Here is a 17,514-nt window from a genome sequence, read left to right on the forward strand (position 1 = left end):
TAGTTCCTCAACATTTCATTTCAAACAATCTTCAAGGATTACATGTCCTCTCTATCATTATATACCAGTAATTAAAACAATCATTACATATGGTAAAAAATAAAAAATAAAAAGTTACAGAAATAGCAGAACTGAAGCATCCCCTTTTCAGTACATTCAAAAAGCTAATTTTGGCTCAAATCAGCTCAAAGACCTCCATACCGAAGTAAATAACACAGAATCTCTTTCACTTGCGTACTGTCATGACAGGTTATTTTAAGAATGCGAAACATTTTCCACATCCACGTATAAATAGGCACGGTTTACAGAGACGTTCACAGACGCAGCTCAAGACCGAATTGATGATACAGAGATGGGGGACTTTAAAACTCAGGTATGACTTCATTACTTTACAACTATAAATATCCCAGAGAAAAATAGTATACACTCTAAAAACTCCAATTAATAAAATGTTGGAAGAGCAAAAAAATATATGTTGAACTAATTCTCTTACTTTTGCTTAGTTAAGAAGACATATTATATTAAGTCTGCAGAAATATATTTGAAAAACCTTAAATTAATTGATATTTTCTAATCCAGTTAACATTTAGAAATGCAAATGTTGACTGGATTAAAAAACACGAATCCAGGGCAATATTTTATAAAAGTAGGCTATATGGCCAAAACAATATTTTACACACAATATTTTACTATCGTAAATAGATTTTTGTTTGTGCTGTTGAAATGGGCTGTTAGAAACATTTGATAATAGCCTATATCAGAACAATATTTGTGAAATTAGATGTATTTTTGATGATTTGTTTATGATGGTATCTGCATTTACAATGAGAAGATGGATCCGACAACACTTACATATTACATATTTAATATACATATATAATTCATGAACATATGTAGTTAATTGTGGCATTCAATCTGCCTAATTTTAATGAATACGTACAAGAGCTTGTTTGACTACGCGGAAGGATCTGTATTGCTCGTTTGATTTCGCGGAAGGATTGAGATCAAAGGACTTCGCGAGGTTCACCAAAGAAGCAGCATCAGCAATTTTGAGGGTGTAGTTCACGCGTCAGGTAAGTGTTAATGATTAAATTGCAGAAAAATATGTCAAACATCAGGCTTGTGTGGATATTTAACGTTAGAAGTGAAGTAAGAAGTAAATTAGAAGTAAATATATCCAAGGGAAATAGGGATTATTTAGGCCTAAGTGATGTCTACGTCAAGTTCACTGGTCATCGAATAAATGATTTACGTTATGTTAATGTGGCCTTTAACCATGTTTAAGTAATAATACATCATTTTGTTTTAAACTATAATACTATATAATGTATTTTAGATTTAATCTCAGCGTGTTGTGTGCTATTTTTGTGTCAGACACAAACTTTCTCTCATTAGCTAACTTATAGGCCAAGGTGCTGTGGTGATTGTTATACGAGCAAATTTACTGAAACATGTCAAACGTCTAACTTAATGTAGGCCAAATAATGTAGGCTATTTAGGGTTAGGTGGTTGTGTTGAACGTGATTTTTCAAGTTCCAACTTTTGAAATTGTCCCGTAAAGTTAAGGTTACGACAAAACCAGGAATACTATGATAAAATGACGCTCATTTCATCGTCCTCAAAAGTGGGACGAATTCTAAACAGCATAAGAGAAAAAAAATCAAGCCATGTAGGCCTACGTTGCAATATAGGGTAAAAAACAAACAAAAAAACTTTAGTTTGCAACTTTAGTTTAGTCACACATGCAAGTAAATTCTTAATATTGACAAAATGTAAAAATAATATAATTTGATTCTTTTAATTTTTCTTTTTCTTTCTCCAACAGGGTGTGACCAAGATATCCATTGATGCTGACTCGATGCAAAGTTTCTCATCCAAGCCAGTCAGTTCTTCTGAAAGGGAAAGTTCACCCAAATATGAAAATTCTGTCATTTACCCTCATGTTGTTCCAAACCTGTATTTTTGTTTTGTTCTGCTGAACACAAAATAAGATATTTGTAAGAATGTTTGTAACCAAGCAGATATAGCAGCCATTCACTACCACAGTATGGGGAAAATACTACGGTAGTAAATGGTTGCTCTATCTGCTTTGGTACAAACATTCTTCCAAATATCTTATTTTGTGTTCAGCAGAACAAAGAAAATTATAACATGAGGGCGAGTAAATGAGGACAGAATTTTCATTTTTGGTGAACCATCCCTTTTCCAGCTGAAACACTGGCAAGTAGCATGAATGCTCCACTGTATTTACTTTGACTGTGTGTGTATTTTTAAAACTAAAGGTGCATTAAAGACACTAAAGAAAAGTGACAAGGGCTTTGGTCATTTTTTTTATTATTTAAAGAAATTTGAAATTAATTCTTATGAAAATGTATTGTTTGTATGACATGTTATGCAGATGATACAATGTGTTTTCATTTGTTTTTATCCTCGCTATAACATGTAACTAGTTTCACTGCAATTTCTAGTAACAATTAAAACCATTTAAAAATGAAACCCCTAATTAAAACGTTTTATTTGAATTAATAATAAAAACAGGTTGAGTAAATGTACATTTTAAAGCTGAAGTCAAGTTTGAGCCAACTAAATTTTTTAATTCAATTAACTTTAAAAAAATAATTGAGCAAAAGTGCATTTTAATGTTGAAGTCAAGTTTGAGCCAATTAAAAAATGTTAATTCAGGTAACAATTTCTAGAACAAAATTTATACTTTAGTATAACCAAATGTGGTAACACTTTATAATAACTATACTCTTTTGAGCATAAGTAAATAGTTAAGTCATCATTTATAAAGAGTTAATCGACATTAAGCAGTTTATAAAAACAGCTGTAAATGTTTATTGTTGACTTATAAGCATATCTTTAATGTGTTTAATAATTGTATTTTCCTTTTGTATCCCCTTTGTAAAAGCGTTACAAGACATATATCCTTACTTTAAATGAGCTCACAAAAATAGTTGACTGGCAACTACTAAATGTTTTATTAAAGGGTGGTTACGTGATTTTTTTCTAGGATTGGTTGTGTTTAAGGTGCCCAGTATAACATGTCTTGATACTTATTTATTTTCTAAAACGCTATATTTTTCTTATATTTTACCTTTATTCCACACCGCAGTCTCCACTGTGCTTTGAACAGCTTGTTTGCTTCCTGCTTCTATGAAGCCCATCCCTCCAAAAAACGCAATGGTCTTAGATTGGTTAGATGGCCAAATGTAGTTTCATGTATTTTTATTAGCTGAAGTGCCAAGCACAGGTTTTCCGGAAATGCCACTTCCAGAGGGAGGCAGGGGGGACAGACCAGGGAGGGGGGGAACAGACAAATGGGAAACAGTGGAAATAAAAAGTTCAGAAGGCCAGGGTGGCTTGCAGAGCTCAGGTTGCCACGGCAACGCTGTGAATGGCAGGAACCCGGGTGGCCTCTCCGGCTCAGCAGCGTCCACCCGCACAGGGGCCAGTGGCACAGAGTCCTCTGGCACAGGAGCCACCATCACAGAGTCCACCGGTACTTGATCTACCAGAAATGGGACCACCGGAACTGGGACCACGATCCACCGGAACTGGGACCACCGGAACACGATCCACCGGAATTGGGACCACCAGAACATGATCCACCGGAACTGTGACCACCGGAACACGATCCACTGGAACTGGGACCACCGGAATGGGGACCACCAGAACGGAGTCCAGCAGAACATGATCCACCGGAATTGGGACCACCGGCACAAGGACAACTGGAACAGGTACCACCGGAACTCAATCCACTGGAACTGTGACCACCGGAATTGCCTCTGGAGTTTTGGATAAAGCCCTGCGCTCCTTCTAAGCATGCAGGCCTGCCACCATGAAGCATCCCATCACAGCCCTCCAGGCTGTGTGTGGGCTTGGGACCACCTGAACACGAACCACCGGAACATAATCCGTTAAAACTGAGTCCAGCGGGATACGGACCACCGGAATACGGACCACCAGAACTGGGTGCACCGGAATACGGACCACCAGAACAGAGTCCACCGGAATGCGGACCACCAGAACAGAGTCCACCGGAATGCGGACCACCAGAACAGAGTCCACCGGAACACGATCCACCAGAACCATTACGGCGGGAACCTTCCTTCTCCTCCATTTTGAGACCACCAGAACAGAGTTCACCAGAACAGAGTCCACCGGAACAGGGACCACCGGAACTAGATCCACTGGAACAGGGACCTCCGGAACTGGGACCACCGAAACACATTCCACCTAATCGTCCAATCACAACTGACTTCAGGAAAAACGGAATAAGCCAATGACATTTGAGGTTACAATGACATAAGTAAAGTCCCGCCCCATGACTGCCAAAAAAAAAAGTTTTCGCACGAGCAAAATAGAAGGTCGAGCGTGAGTGTGGGGAATGATGATGCGCCTGCAGCGAGTCGTGTCCGAGCACGCGAGGGCTTGATTTGCGCGCAGAGATGTCGTCATGTGCGCGCGTGGGTTCAAAATGAACTTGTGGGCTCCCATTTCCTTGCCTGTAAATCTGTTATTCTCTTGCAGGAAGTGATTTACAGCGCGCGAGCATCAGTTGTGTGCTCGGTTATTAATGACATTATAATGCCGTCATAGCTGAGTTCTCAAAATGGTCGGATCGTTCTGTAATTTAAAAAAGTGAAAGTGTCCTTTTCAATTGTATTGCAGTGCCCCACAGAATGATTTTGCGCCTTCCCCCACATCTGTCTGTGCATGCCACTGCCCTACTGCCTACTGAGTAACTCTAATAAGCAGCCTAATAAACATGCTGCTGTCTGTGTCCTTAGTGTTAACCAAACAACAAAATAAAATGACAAAATCACTCACTGCTCTTGACTGAATAAATGTATAGATAGATAAATTTAAGACTTAGTAGAAAATGTAAAACAACGATCTAGAAATATATTATTATTAAGGACCAATTTTTTAAAATAAAAGTAAAGTAAATTTTTATTTTTATTTTTCTTCAGCAGGCAGAACACAAGCACTGTGGAACATCAAGTAAAGATCAACACCTACAACAGGAAGCTGAAAAAATGAATCTGTTTCACAAACTTCATCTTGAAGGCAGACATCACAAACTGAGAGCAGCAGATGTTCTTCAGTTAACATCTGCACATTCATTACAGTCCCATGACTTTTGTGCTGAAGATGAACTTATTCACACTTTCATACAAAAACTACTGATGATGAACTACAGAGCAAGATACATTAAAACTAATGAGGAATTTAAGGAAGGTCACAATGAACAAGGCAGCTATGATTTATTTAGACAAGAGGCTGATTCTCAAGATATTTTTTTGAATTTAAGGTCAATGGCTAATAAAGGAACAAGCCAGTCTCAGCGAATCCACCCAATGGATGTTCAGATGGCCGTGTTTCATTGTGCTGATGGTTTCCTGAAGCAGTTGATGGTCACTAAACTGTCCCAGTGTCAGTACGCTCTGCCTCTGCTTGTTCCTGATCCAGTCACACAACAGATTGAGTTTCCTCTCTGGACATTCAGACAAATCAACAAGAGCTGGAAGATGAGAAACACCAACAATAAAATCATCAGTCAAACGCAGCCGATCTACAAGGCAGAAACTCCAATGGTGTCTTTCTTCAGGTTTGGCTCTGTGTCTTCATCCAAGTCTCAGCTGATGAACAGTCTGATCAATGAGAAACACAACACGTTCTTCCACAGGAACTGCCCAGGCAGCAGCAGAACCAGAGTCCTGATGGATGGGGTGGTGGAGATCGCCTGGTTCTGCCCCTCTGGGAAAAACACGGATAAATTCACTGACTGTGTTGCGTTCTGTAATCTACACGGTGATGCAGGAGACCATGAGAAACAGCTGCAGATCCTCACTGAAATGGCCTCAGTCAATGTTGTTCTTCTACCACAACTTGACAAGAATGACAAAAGCATGATAAAACTTCATCAACTCTACAAGGACTCAAAGCCACTCATTTGTCTTTTTACTGAGGATGATTCTGCTCTAAAAGTGATGAAGAAAAAATATAGGATTGGTCTGAAAGACAGAAATCAGTCAGAAGTATCTGAAGAGATCAGAAGAGCTATAAATGATTGTCTCTCAGAATCATCTTCCACTTTCAGACTTGAAGATGTGTCCAAACACTCAGACATCAAAGTAGATGAGGAAGGAGATGATGACTGCAGGAGAGGAAGAGAAGCAGCACAGCAGATGATGAGTTTACTGGGGAAGAAACATCTGACAGAAATCAAAGAATCATTTCTGCCTCATCAGGGGAAACTGTGGCATCAGTGGAGTCAGAAGAACAAAGAACTTCATCAACCTGAAGGAGATGAAATAGAAATGGACATCAGTAGAAAACAAACAGAGATGAAGAGAATAAGAGAACAGCAGTATGAATCAGACATCAGTGAGTTCATGAAGTTCTTCATTAAAAAAATGAACTCAGATGCTGAATATGAGAAGATCTATTTCATTAAATGGCTCAAAATTCTCCTGGATGAATATATTTCAGCTGACTTTTCTGATCTTCATCACAAATATGAAGAAACATGGTCAATGGTTTTAAAACTGAAAGAGAGACGTGAACCAGACAAACTGACAGCTAAACAAGCAGAACTTGAGAGAATATCTGAAGATCTTGAAGCTGCAACCTTTGGTTTGGAGCACATCATGAGGGAGATTGGTCAGATCTTTGAATCATGTTCATCAGTAAAGAAGAACAAGAAAGACCTGCAGTTTGACTTCTCTTCTCTCCCGAGTCTTGCAGCAGAAATGATGATCTCTGGATTTCCACTGGAGCTGATGGATGGAGATGCTGCTCATGTTCCTCTAGTCTGGATCTCTGCTGTTCTAGATCAACTCATCCAGAAACTGGGAGACCAGCGAGTCTTTGTGCTGTCAGTTTTAGGGCTTCAGAGCTCTGGGAAATCCACCATGCTCAATGCCATGTTTGGACTCCAGTTTGCCGTCAGTGCTGGCAGGTGCACCAGAGGAGCTTTCATGCAGCTGGTCAGACTGTCAGAGGAGATGAAAACACAGATGAACTTTGACTATATTCTGGTTGTTGATACTGAGGGTCTTCATGCTCTGGAACTGTCTGGAAGATCAACAAGACATCATGACCATGAATTGGCCACATTTGTTGTTGGTCTTGCAAATCTGACATTGATCAATATCTTTGGAGAAAACCCATCTGAGATGCAAGACATTTTTCAGATTGTTGTTCAGGCTTTGCAGAGGATGAAGAAGGTCAAACTGAATCCCAGATGTGTTTTTGTACATCAAAACGTCTCAGACGTCACAGCTGGAGAGAAAAACATGGAAGGAAGGAGAAGACTTCAGGAGAAACTGGATGAGATGACAAAAATCACTGCTAAAGATGAATTCTGTGATGCACAACGTTTCAGTGATGTTATTAGATTTGACGTTCAGAATGATGTGAAGTATTTTGCTCATCTCTGGGAGGGAAACCCACCGATGGCACCACCAAACCCAAACTACTGTGAAAGTATTCAAGAACTAAAAGAAACTATTTTTTTGTTTCATGCCTCAAAATCAGATGGAATAAAGATGATATACCTAAAAGACCGTATTAAAGATCTCTGGGAGGCTTTACTGAATGAACGATTCGTCTTCAGCTTTCAAAATTCTCTGGAGATTTCAGTCTACAGGAAATTGGAGAAAAAATACAGCAAGTGGTCCTGGAGTCTTCACAATGCCATGATGGAAATTGAGAACAAACTACACAACAAAATAGAAAATGAAGCAATTCATGAGGTCAAGGAAACCGATCTTCGAAGAGAACTGAAGGCAACAAGTGAAGAAGTGGAGAAATCAATGTCTGAATTTTTTGAGAAAGACAAAGATAAAGATATACTGATTCAGTGGAAAACATCATTTGAAATCAAAATCAAAGATGTTCAGGAAAACATTGTGAGAGAAACAAAGAGGAAATTAAATGAGATTCTTCAGCAGCGAGATCTGAAGAAGACAAATCATGAAAATACTCTCTATGAAAAGAGCAAAGAACTTGCCTCAAAACCCAAAGAAAAAACAGAAGATGAAGAAAAATTAAAGAAAATGATTGATGCTCAGAGGACACGTCATGAAAACACTCTTCATGAAAAGTGTAAAGAAATTGCTTTAAAACTCAAAGACAAAGTGAATGATGAGGAAACACTGAAGAAAGAGTTTGATTTAGTTTGGAAACAGGATGTAAAGAAGATCATCACAGACACTCCTCCAGTAAAAGAAAATGACATAATGAGAGATGTGAGAGAGATCCTCAGTGACATCTATGAGGGGCAACTCCCTGTGGATCACACTACAGATGTTTTCACTGTGCCCAGTTATCTTCAATATATTATTTTCAAAAAATCCACAAAAAATCGCTTTATGAGAGCTATAAAGAATGCTTTCAGAAGAGTTAAAGAAGCATTTGGATACATTCGAACTCTGTCTCCAGAAAATGAAGCTAAAATAAGATCATTAGTCACAGATGTTGACCAGCAGATAGACAAAATGATTCAGTCATTCAACATTTCAAAGATGGGCTACAACATTAGTTACATCCAACAACTCATAGATTACATCAAGAGGAGACTAACAGATCATGAGAAAGAATCAGTAAAATATGAGTTTAAGGATGAATTCTTCATAGATTCTGTTCTTTCCATCTGTAAGAAAGCAAACAAGATGATCACTGACCAACACAGACGGTTTGAGGAAGCAATATATGTTGAGAAGAAGAGAGAAGATTATTTCTGTATTTTCCAGAAATACTGTCATGGAGCTGCATCAGCTGGCATCTTTGGAGAGATCATCTGTCAGAAACTGAGAGAACCCATTAAGCAGAGTCTCTACAAGAAGACTGCCAGAGATCTGACAGATGAAATGAGATCAAACTGTGAATCACTGAATGGAAACAGATCTAATCTGGAGAAACACATCCTGAAGACACTTGCAGAACAGGAGGACTTTGACAAATTCATGGAGTACATTGATAATCCCAGAAATTACTTCAAGAGTTTCATCAGAGATGAAGTCAGTCGGTACATCACTGAGAAGTTCAGTGTCAGTGTTTTACCAAAGATGAAGATGAACATTAAACTCATGCAGCAGAAGATCATGAAAGCAGCTCATGAATCTACTGAACATGTTCAAGTGAATAGAGGAGATGCTGGTTTGTGGTTGAAGAGTTTCACACAGCAGCTCTCAGATGTGCTGATCTTCTCAGAAAAAGACCTCAGTGGAGTGAAGCATGATGATGTTGATGATTTCAGCGTCCACGAAGATGTGATAAGACAAGAACTTCCTGCTATAATGTCAGATATCAGCAGTAGATTCAACACAGAAACTTTTCCATTAAACCTTGACCGTGAATTCAGGCCAGCAGATATTCTGATTGATCACTTCTGTCAGTGTTGTTGGGTTCAGTGTCCGTTCTGTAGAGCCGTCTGCACCAACACCATTGAAAATCATGATGGAGATCACAGCGTTCCTTTCCATCGTAGTATTGGACTAAATGGAGTAAATGACAGGAATACATCTAACTTGTCTACTCATATCTGCACATCAGCCGTAGCAAGCAGCAATCTACATTTTTATCCCAATGACTCAGATGATACAGTCCTATATAAAGATTACAGAACAGCAGGAGGAGTTTATGCAGACTGGAGCATCACCTCTGATCTCTCTGAGCTGCCCTACTGGAAGTGGTTTGTGTGCAGATTCCAGAAAGATCTGGAAAAACACTACAGTAAAACATTTGAGGGAAGTGGTGAGATCCAAAAAGAATGGAGAGAGTACTCAAAACAGGAAGCTATTGAGAGTTTGAATAAATATATCTAAAGGAGAAAAGAAAATGGGACTTGCGTCTCTCAGATTCTGCAGTCAGAAATGAGTTTCTCTGCCATTCATCAGTGAGTCTCTAAAGTCACCTAAAGCTCAGAAGAGCAGAACTTCAAATATACTAGAGGAGGATTAAAGACGAGATTCAATTCCTACAAGTGTCTGTGAAATGATCTTAACTTCAAAACAACATGACTCAATGTACATGATTGATACTTTAAGACAACCCTAGGAAAAAAATTAAATGTACCAAATGTATTTTGAATGCATTTTTGTAAACTAAGTATACACTGTAAACCCGGATGAGTTGAATTTACTTAAAACAATTTGAAGAAACTAGTTGCCTCAAGTTAAGTTGTAATATTAATTACTTTGTTGTTACAAACTTTGTTGCACATTATACATATGTTATTACAGTATATTTAATTTCAATATACTAAGGTAAATGTATATCAATTGTTTTAATTTAAATAAAAGAAAAAAGCCAATAAATGTACATTTATAAATGTTCCTGTTTTATTTAAATTCAATTCCAAATGCAACAAAATATTAATGTATGTCCTGAAAACATTTTCATAGAAAAAGCCTTTTAACAATTCAGCTTATAGTTAAGCACATGCACAGTCTATCTCAGAATCACAAAAAAAACAAACATAAAAACTATATGGTTTGTTTACTCTCCTGAGTTCATAATATTGGCAGTATTCAAATTTGGGTCCCAGCTAAATGTTTCCTAGGTTTCTTAGAATCAATAAAATATAAAGTATTTTTCATAATTCAGGCGCAGGGCATAAATCAATCTGTAAAAAAGGACACAGAAGTCCTGAGGTCGGTCAGTTCACTCTAGAATTAGTTTAGTTAAGGGTTTTCTTGATCAATGCAAATTATTCTCACTGGAGTTTGTCTGAATGAGTCCTCTTCAGTTGCAACCTAACAGAAGAAGAAATAGATTGACAAAGACATTATCATATAATAATGTATCAGATAATGCTGATGTCAAATACTCAATGTCTCATGCTCATATCATACGTTCACGCCATGTTGTAATTATCATAATTTCTCGATTTTACACTGTAAAACCTAACAGTTACTAAATGTTTAGTAAGTGTACTAAATAAAAATGTTTGATAAAAATGAGTTAAAACATTTATAATTCCCAGCATTATAATCGGATAGTAATTGTAAGGTTAAGTGATTAAATAAGTGATACTAGAGCATTAGTGACAGAGGTGTAAAGTCCAGAGGTCAGAAAGTAAAAGTCCTGCCATATGTTTATCCACTCATGAACTAATAAAATCACTAATAAAATCTGCCTCCTGGCTGAACAACTGAGCTACTTAGCAAATTCAGGTGTTTGGAAAAAAAATACAGAGCAGGACTTTTTATCTTCTGAACCTGGACTTTCCACCTCTGTTCACATTTCAAAGTCTCTGCTGCCCTGTGCTGGACAATTTAAAGGGGCGGTGAAATGCTGTTTCATGCAAACTGATCTTTTTACACTGTTAAAGACTTGGAATCCCATACTAAACATAGACAAAGTTTCAAAAGTTAAGGTGGACGTTTGATGGGAGTATTTCTTTGTCAAAAATACTACTTCCGGTTAGTCATAAGTTTCGGCAAGTTTTTTGAGATCATGCGTCCCCTTTGACGTTAATGGAGGCGGAATTTCCTTGTATGGGCCTTACGGACAATTCTACCGAAAGTGCGTGAGAGAGAGAGAGAGAGGGAGAGAGCGAAAGTAACAGGCTACGCCCATCAAAGCGCTGGCTTGTAGGATGCTGGACAGGTGATGTGCACATAACAATGTCACCAAAAAAGTGCGTTTTTGGTTGCCAGACCAAGACAGTCCTGCACAGATTCCCCCAAAACCCCGCGTTAAGGCAACAGTGGATGGAATTTGCTTTTCCGGATCAGCAACTGAGTTGCGCGAATGTTTATATCTGTTCGCTGCATTTCGGTGCCGACTGTTTCATAAACAAGGCCCAGCTCGACGCCGTATTTTCCAATCGCCTAATGCTGAAAGATGGAGCAGTCCCAACGATAAAGGTCCTAACGTTAGAACCGCGGGCGGTGAGTGAGACTGCTTCAAATGTCTGTGTTTTTTGCCTATGCTCATCAAGTAGCCCAAACATGATCACGTATAGCTAATTGATCAATGGAGCATGCGATGTGTAGTGCGTGTACATTTGTTTAGCTGGCCACTATATGTGTAACTTTATGTTTGTGTATTGTAAAAGCACTCCAAACAACAATACACAAAGAGGGGGGAAATATGTTGAACTAAATAAGCGCGCTTCTTCATTCAAATGCGCTACTATTCCGTGTCTTTCTATGTAAACACTAACTTAGCCTGCCGTGCAAAACCAGTCCGCTTAATAACGTTACAATTGTCTACACAAACCACGCGTAAACACACAAACACACGTGCACAACTGCACTTCCCACATGTACACCTTCAAAGACAAAAATACGACGATATAATTCAAGTATAAATATGTAAATAACACAAGCCGCTAAGCATATTATATAGTTAGTGTATAACTTGTACCACATACAGACGTCCTGCTCTAGTCGTTTTTGCTGCTGCTCCTGTTCAACTGCAGCCTCTGGGTCTGATTCCGGATCATAGATGTATGGCTGTATCTGATTAAAAGCCATATTTTTATTTTGAATAAAGTTTTTTTCCCGCTGTTAGGGATGACACAGCTTTACGACGCACTCGACTCAACACAATAGCAGCAGCGAGCACACGCACACGTCATTATTTAGCTCCTCTCACACGACACGCCCCCACCCGCTCGGCTTTTTTCGGAAAGACTCGGAACAGCGCATCTTTCTTATATAATTATAAAAAAAATAAAGACTTTTCGGAGATATGCAGGATGCAATGCTACTCTATAGGTACTCAAGATTGACATGACACTGACTGAAACTGAGTGTTTCACCCCCCCCCCCCCCCCCTTAAGACACTGACAATCACAAGATCTCATCAGAGGAGGATTAAACACCTCCACACACAGCATTACCAGCTTCACACATTACTGACCAGACTGACTTTATTTCTGTCAGACGACCACAGAAGCTCTTATTGAGAATCAACAGAGGTTTAGATGTTGATGATTTATTGAATATACAACTTTAGTTCGATGTCACCATTATGGTGATGTGGGCTCTTGACCCTTGACTTTTTAACATTATTGTTTTGTCTGGCACTTTATGACGTGAACATCAAGAGCACATGAGAATATAATTATCATGTTGTTACTTAACTCACTGATCTTATGTCTGACTTTTATATACTTCCTTGTTTGCTTATTACTTATGTTTTTGAATGTAGAAACCATGCAAATGTCATAAGTTGACCTCAGACCAGTTCATGACACCTTTAAATATTTATAATTTGAACAGGAACCGTGTGATATACCAGTGATATTCTTACGGATACTTCTGTAAAGGAGACCCTTGAAAAGGAGAGAGAACTTTCCTCCTAAAAGGTGAAAAGGATTTACATTTATATTTGCTCTTGAGTGTGGTCTCAAATAAACACCCAGTAGAGTTCATTTCACACTGGAGAGTGTTTGCTGTGTAGGATTTAAGTGAAGAGAGCCATGTTCCAAACCATATACAGGCCTAAATAAAACATCTGTATTCATCAAAAAATACTTATCTTTTCTAGTTTAGAAAGACCTTTGACTGATGCATTACAAATACAGATTAATAGGATATAATTAAACAGTTTCAAACTATATAGGCCAAACTGAAAATGAAAGTAAGGTGAATAATCTTTAACTGATATTCATCTAAAAAGTCGGCCCTTCCCACATTTTGCAGTTTAAAGTCCTTTGACTGATGCAGTAAAACACTGATAGTGCTCTATAGGGCGGGGTCCAGTGTCCTGCAGGTTAGATACTTTCATCTTACTCAAAGTGCTTCATAATTGTGCAACCTCACTGTAAAACATTTCTAGTGCTTTCAACTAATTATTATTTAGTAACTAGTTCCACAGATTTTTTACCTTCACTCAATTTTGTTCTAGAAATTGTTACCTGAATTAATATTTGTTTAATTGGCTCAAACTTGACTTCAGCTTTAAAATGTACGTTTACTCAACCTGTTTTTATAATTAATTTAACTAAAACGTTTTAATTAGAGGTTTCATTTTTAAATGGTTTTAATTGTTACTAGAAATTGCAGTGGTGGAACTAGTTACAACATGTTATAGCGAGGATAAAAACAAATGAAAGCACATTGTATCATCTCCATTTATAACATTTGTCATACAAACAATACATTTTCATAAGAATTAATTTCAAATTTCATTAAATAATAATAAAAAAAATGACCAAAGTTGAAAAAATGACCCTTGTCACTTTTCTATAATGTCTTTTCTTTAGTGTCTTTAATGCACCTTTAGTTTTAAAAATACACACAAAGCAAAGTACACAGTGGAGCATTCTTGCTACTTGTCAGTGTTTCAGCCAGTAAAGGGATGGTTCACCAAAAATTAAAATTCTGTCCTCTGTCCATTTAATCACTCTGTCCATTCTGTCATCATTTAATCGCCCTCATGTTGTTCAAATCCTGTATCATTTTCTTTGTTCTGCTGAACACAAAATACGATATTTGGAAGAATGTTTGTAACAAAGCAGATAGAGCAACCATTTACTAACATAGTATCCCCCCCCCCCCCCCCTACTATGGTAGTGATTGGTTGCTCCATCTGCTTGGTTACAAACATTCTTCCAAATATCTTATTTTGTGTTCAGCAGAACAAAGAAACTCATGCAGGTTTAGAACAACATGAGGGTAAATGACAGAATTGTCATATTTGGGTGAACTATCCCTTTCAGAAGAACTGACTGGCTTGGATGAGAAACTTTGCAACGAGTCAGCATCAATGGATATCTTGGTCACACCCTGTTGGAGAAAGATAGAGAAAAATTAATAAAAAAACAAAAAAATTTATATTCTTTATACATTTTATCAATATTAAGAATTTACTTGCATGTGTGACTAAACTAAAGTTCAGAATTCGTCCCACTTGTGAGGACGATGAAATGAGCGCCATTTTATCATAGTATTCATGGTTATGTTGTTCCCTTAATTTACGGGACAATTTCAAAAGTTGAAAACACAACCACGTAACCCTAAATAGCGTACATTATTTGGCCTACATTAACTTAAGTTACACGTTTGATGTTTCAGTAAATTTGCACGTAAAAATCATCACCACGGCACCTTGGCCTATAGCTAATGAGAGAAAGTTTGTCTGACACAAGACCATAGACACGCTGATATTAAATCTAAAATACATTATATAGTATTATAGTTTTAAAAAAATGATGTATTATTACTTAAACATGGTTAAAGACCACATTAACGTAACGTAAATCATTTATTCAATGACCAGTGAACTTGACGTAGACATCACTTAGGCCTAAATAATCCCTATTTCCCTTGGATATATTTACTTCTAATTTACTTCTTACTTCACTTCTAACATTAAATATCCACACAAGCCTAATATGTTCGACATATTTGTCTGCAATTTAATCATTAACACTTACCTGACGCGTGAACTACACCCTCAAAATTGCTGATCCTGCTTCTTTGGTGAAACTCGCGAAGTCCTTTGATCTCAATCCTTCCGCGTAGTCAAACAAGCTCTTGTACGTATTCATTAAAATTAGGCAGATTAAATGCCACAATTAACTACATATGTTCATGAATTATATATGTATATTAAAAATGTAATATGTAAGTGTTGTAGGATCCATCTTCTAATCATAATGCAGATACCATCATAAACAAAACATCAAAAATACATCTAATTTCACAAATATTGTTCTGATATAGGCTATTATCAAATGTTTCTAACAGCCCGTTTCAACAGCACAAACAAAAATCTATTTACCATAGTAAAATATTGTCTTGGCCATATAGCCTACTTTTATAAAATATTGACTGGATTTGAAAATATCAATTAATTTAATGTTTTTCAAATATATTTCTGCAGACTTAATATAATTAGTCTTCTTAACTAAGCACAAGTAAGAAAATTAGTTCAACATATATTTTTTTGCTCTTCCAACATTTTATTAATTGAGTTTTTAGAGTGCTGCTCCAGCACACGTGTCTGCCGTTAGTACAATAATCCCGAAGACCTTGATTAATTAGAGCAATAACAATTAGTGTCTAAATGCATGCACAGTTAAGTTTACTGTTTAACTTTAACAATGCAGTTAAACTAAATGTGCGAAGCAAACATTGTTCAAAGCTGAAATAACCTTAAACATATAATACACCTTTATTAGACATTCAAAAATAACTTAATTCAAGTGAACTTCTTGACAAAAACTCATTATATTATATTTCGTATTTACCTTTGCCCTTCAGCGAGTAGGAAATATATAGAAATTGAATAAAGTTATCAAACACTAAATTTAGTGCGTTTAGATGCACACAGATATCAAGAATCAGCGTATGAATCTCAACAATAGTGACATACTTAATGCTGCAATGCATGTTGGGAGAGGTGAGTTTTATACTGTGGTGTCTTAGTAGGGCTGGAGCTAAACTCTGCTGGATCGAACTTGCCTACCCCTGGTCTAAAGCAATAAAGTATTTGCAAACTTTTTTTGTACCGAATCTCATGCTGTAACACCACAGAGCTGTTGTAATCAATAATGTAAAATCAACTCATCACCCATACAATTAGAGCTTGGTCTCAGAATGATATAAGTTTATCAGGTCACTAAATCATGTTTAAATTGAAAAAAAAAAAAACATAATCAATTCCTGAACAGATTTTCTCTTTGCTTTCTTTGCCATAACAGCAGCCAGAAAAAAACAATGTTAAAAAGTCAAGGGTCAAGAGCCCAACTAAAGCAAACACTGATCACCATTATGGTGACTTCAAACAAAACTAGGAATTTCAATAAATCATCAACATCTTAACCTTTGTTGATTCTCAATAAGAGCTTCTGACAGAAATAAAGTCAGTCTGGTCAGTAATGTGTGACGCTGGTAATGCTGTTTGTGGAGTTGTTTAATCCTCCTCTGATGAGAACTTCAGAGATTTAATGTCTTCTTTTATCTTCAGTTGATTTCATCTATAGCCCTATTCGGACGGTAATTGTTTCTCGTGGGGTCGTAAGGTATTTTCATAATTTACAAGAGCTAGTCTGTGATTTAATTGCCGTCTGAATCCACATCTCTTGTTTTCAAGAAGAGATCGCTTAAAAATGAACTCTTTATATCCCTTTCGACCCCTGAGGAGCACCGTATCGTTGCGTTTCCCTGTAATTTGGATGCATTTTAAAGATCTAGCCTACACTTTTATTACTGAAATGATGGAAAATATTTACAAGAATAAGCTTTCATCACCACACACACACAAAAAAACCTTAACATTTGAAATGAGCCGTTATTATGACAGTAATTAATGTTATATAAGTTCAATTTGCAGCATTGTATTAACTTATTTCCCCTCATTTCTACATTTCTCATTTCATAATTAATAATTTCCTATTATTAAATGAAATATAATTGTATTATTATTCCAAGCATATGACATTTTTACAGCAGACTAGGCATGTGCCTATTTTCAATAATGTGATAAATCACGATAATGAATATGCACGATATTGTTATCGTGAGCACTTCAAAATATCGTAAA

At 37.0% G+C, this 17,514-nt stretch overlaps 2 protein-coding genes across 2 annotated transcripts; one reads left to right on the forward strand and one right to left on the reverse strand.

The window, feature by feature from the left end:
* Positions 1-3,426: 3,426 nt before the first annotated feature.
* Positions 3,427-4,095, reverse strand: LOC137048482 (uncharacterized). The gene is made up of 2 exons (XM_067426666.1): positions 3,834-4,095; positions 3,427-3,731 (listed from the first exon to the last, which is right to left on the reverse strand). The coding sequence occupies exons 1-2, from the start codon at positions 4,093-4,095 to the stop codon at positions 3,427-3,429; spliced, it is 567 nt and encodes a 188-aa protein (XP_067282767.1).
* A 947-nt stretch (positions 4,096-5,042) lies between these two features.
* On the forward strand, positions 5,043-10,072 carry LOC137048487 (interferon-induced very large GTPase 1-like). The gene is made up of 2 exons (XM_067426680.1): positions 5,043-7,978; positions 8,069-10,072. Exons 1-2 carry the CDS (start codon positions 5,043-5,045, stop codon positions 9,834-9,836), a joined length of 4,704 nt encoding a protein of 1,567 aa, XP_067282781.1. The 3' UTR covers positions 9,837-10,072.
* Positions 10,073-17,514: the final 7,442 nt, after the last annotated feature.

This window comes from Pseudorasbora parva, chromosome 2 (assembly GCF_024679245.1).
Source record: "Pseudorasbora parva isolate DD20220531a chromosome 2, ASM2467924v1, whole genome shotgun sequence".
Lineage (NCBI taxonomy): Eukaryota > Metazoa > Chordata > Actinopteri > Cypriniformes > Gobionidae > Pseudorasbora > Pseudorasbora parva.

Bases quoted from the DNA above. Each gene is read 5' to 3' on its own strand.
- LOC137048487 (XM_067426680.1), top strand. From the start codon at position 5,043: ATGAATCTGTTTCACAAACTTCATCTTGAAGGCAGACATCACAAACTG. The intron at 7,979-8,068 runs AAATCATGAAAA...ATTAAAGAAAAT, and splicing joins CAGCGAGATCTGAAGAAGAC to GATTGATGCTCAGAGGACAC.
- LOC137048482 (XM_067426666.1), bottom strand. From the start codon at position 4,095: ATGGTTCTGGTGGATCGTGTTCCGGTGGACTCTGTTCTGGTGGTCCGC. The intron at 3,732-3,833 runs GCCTGCATGCTT...TACCTGTTCCAG, and splicing joins GGGATGCTTCATGGTGGCAG to TTGTCCTTGTGCCGGTGGTC.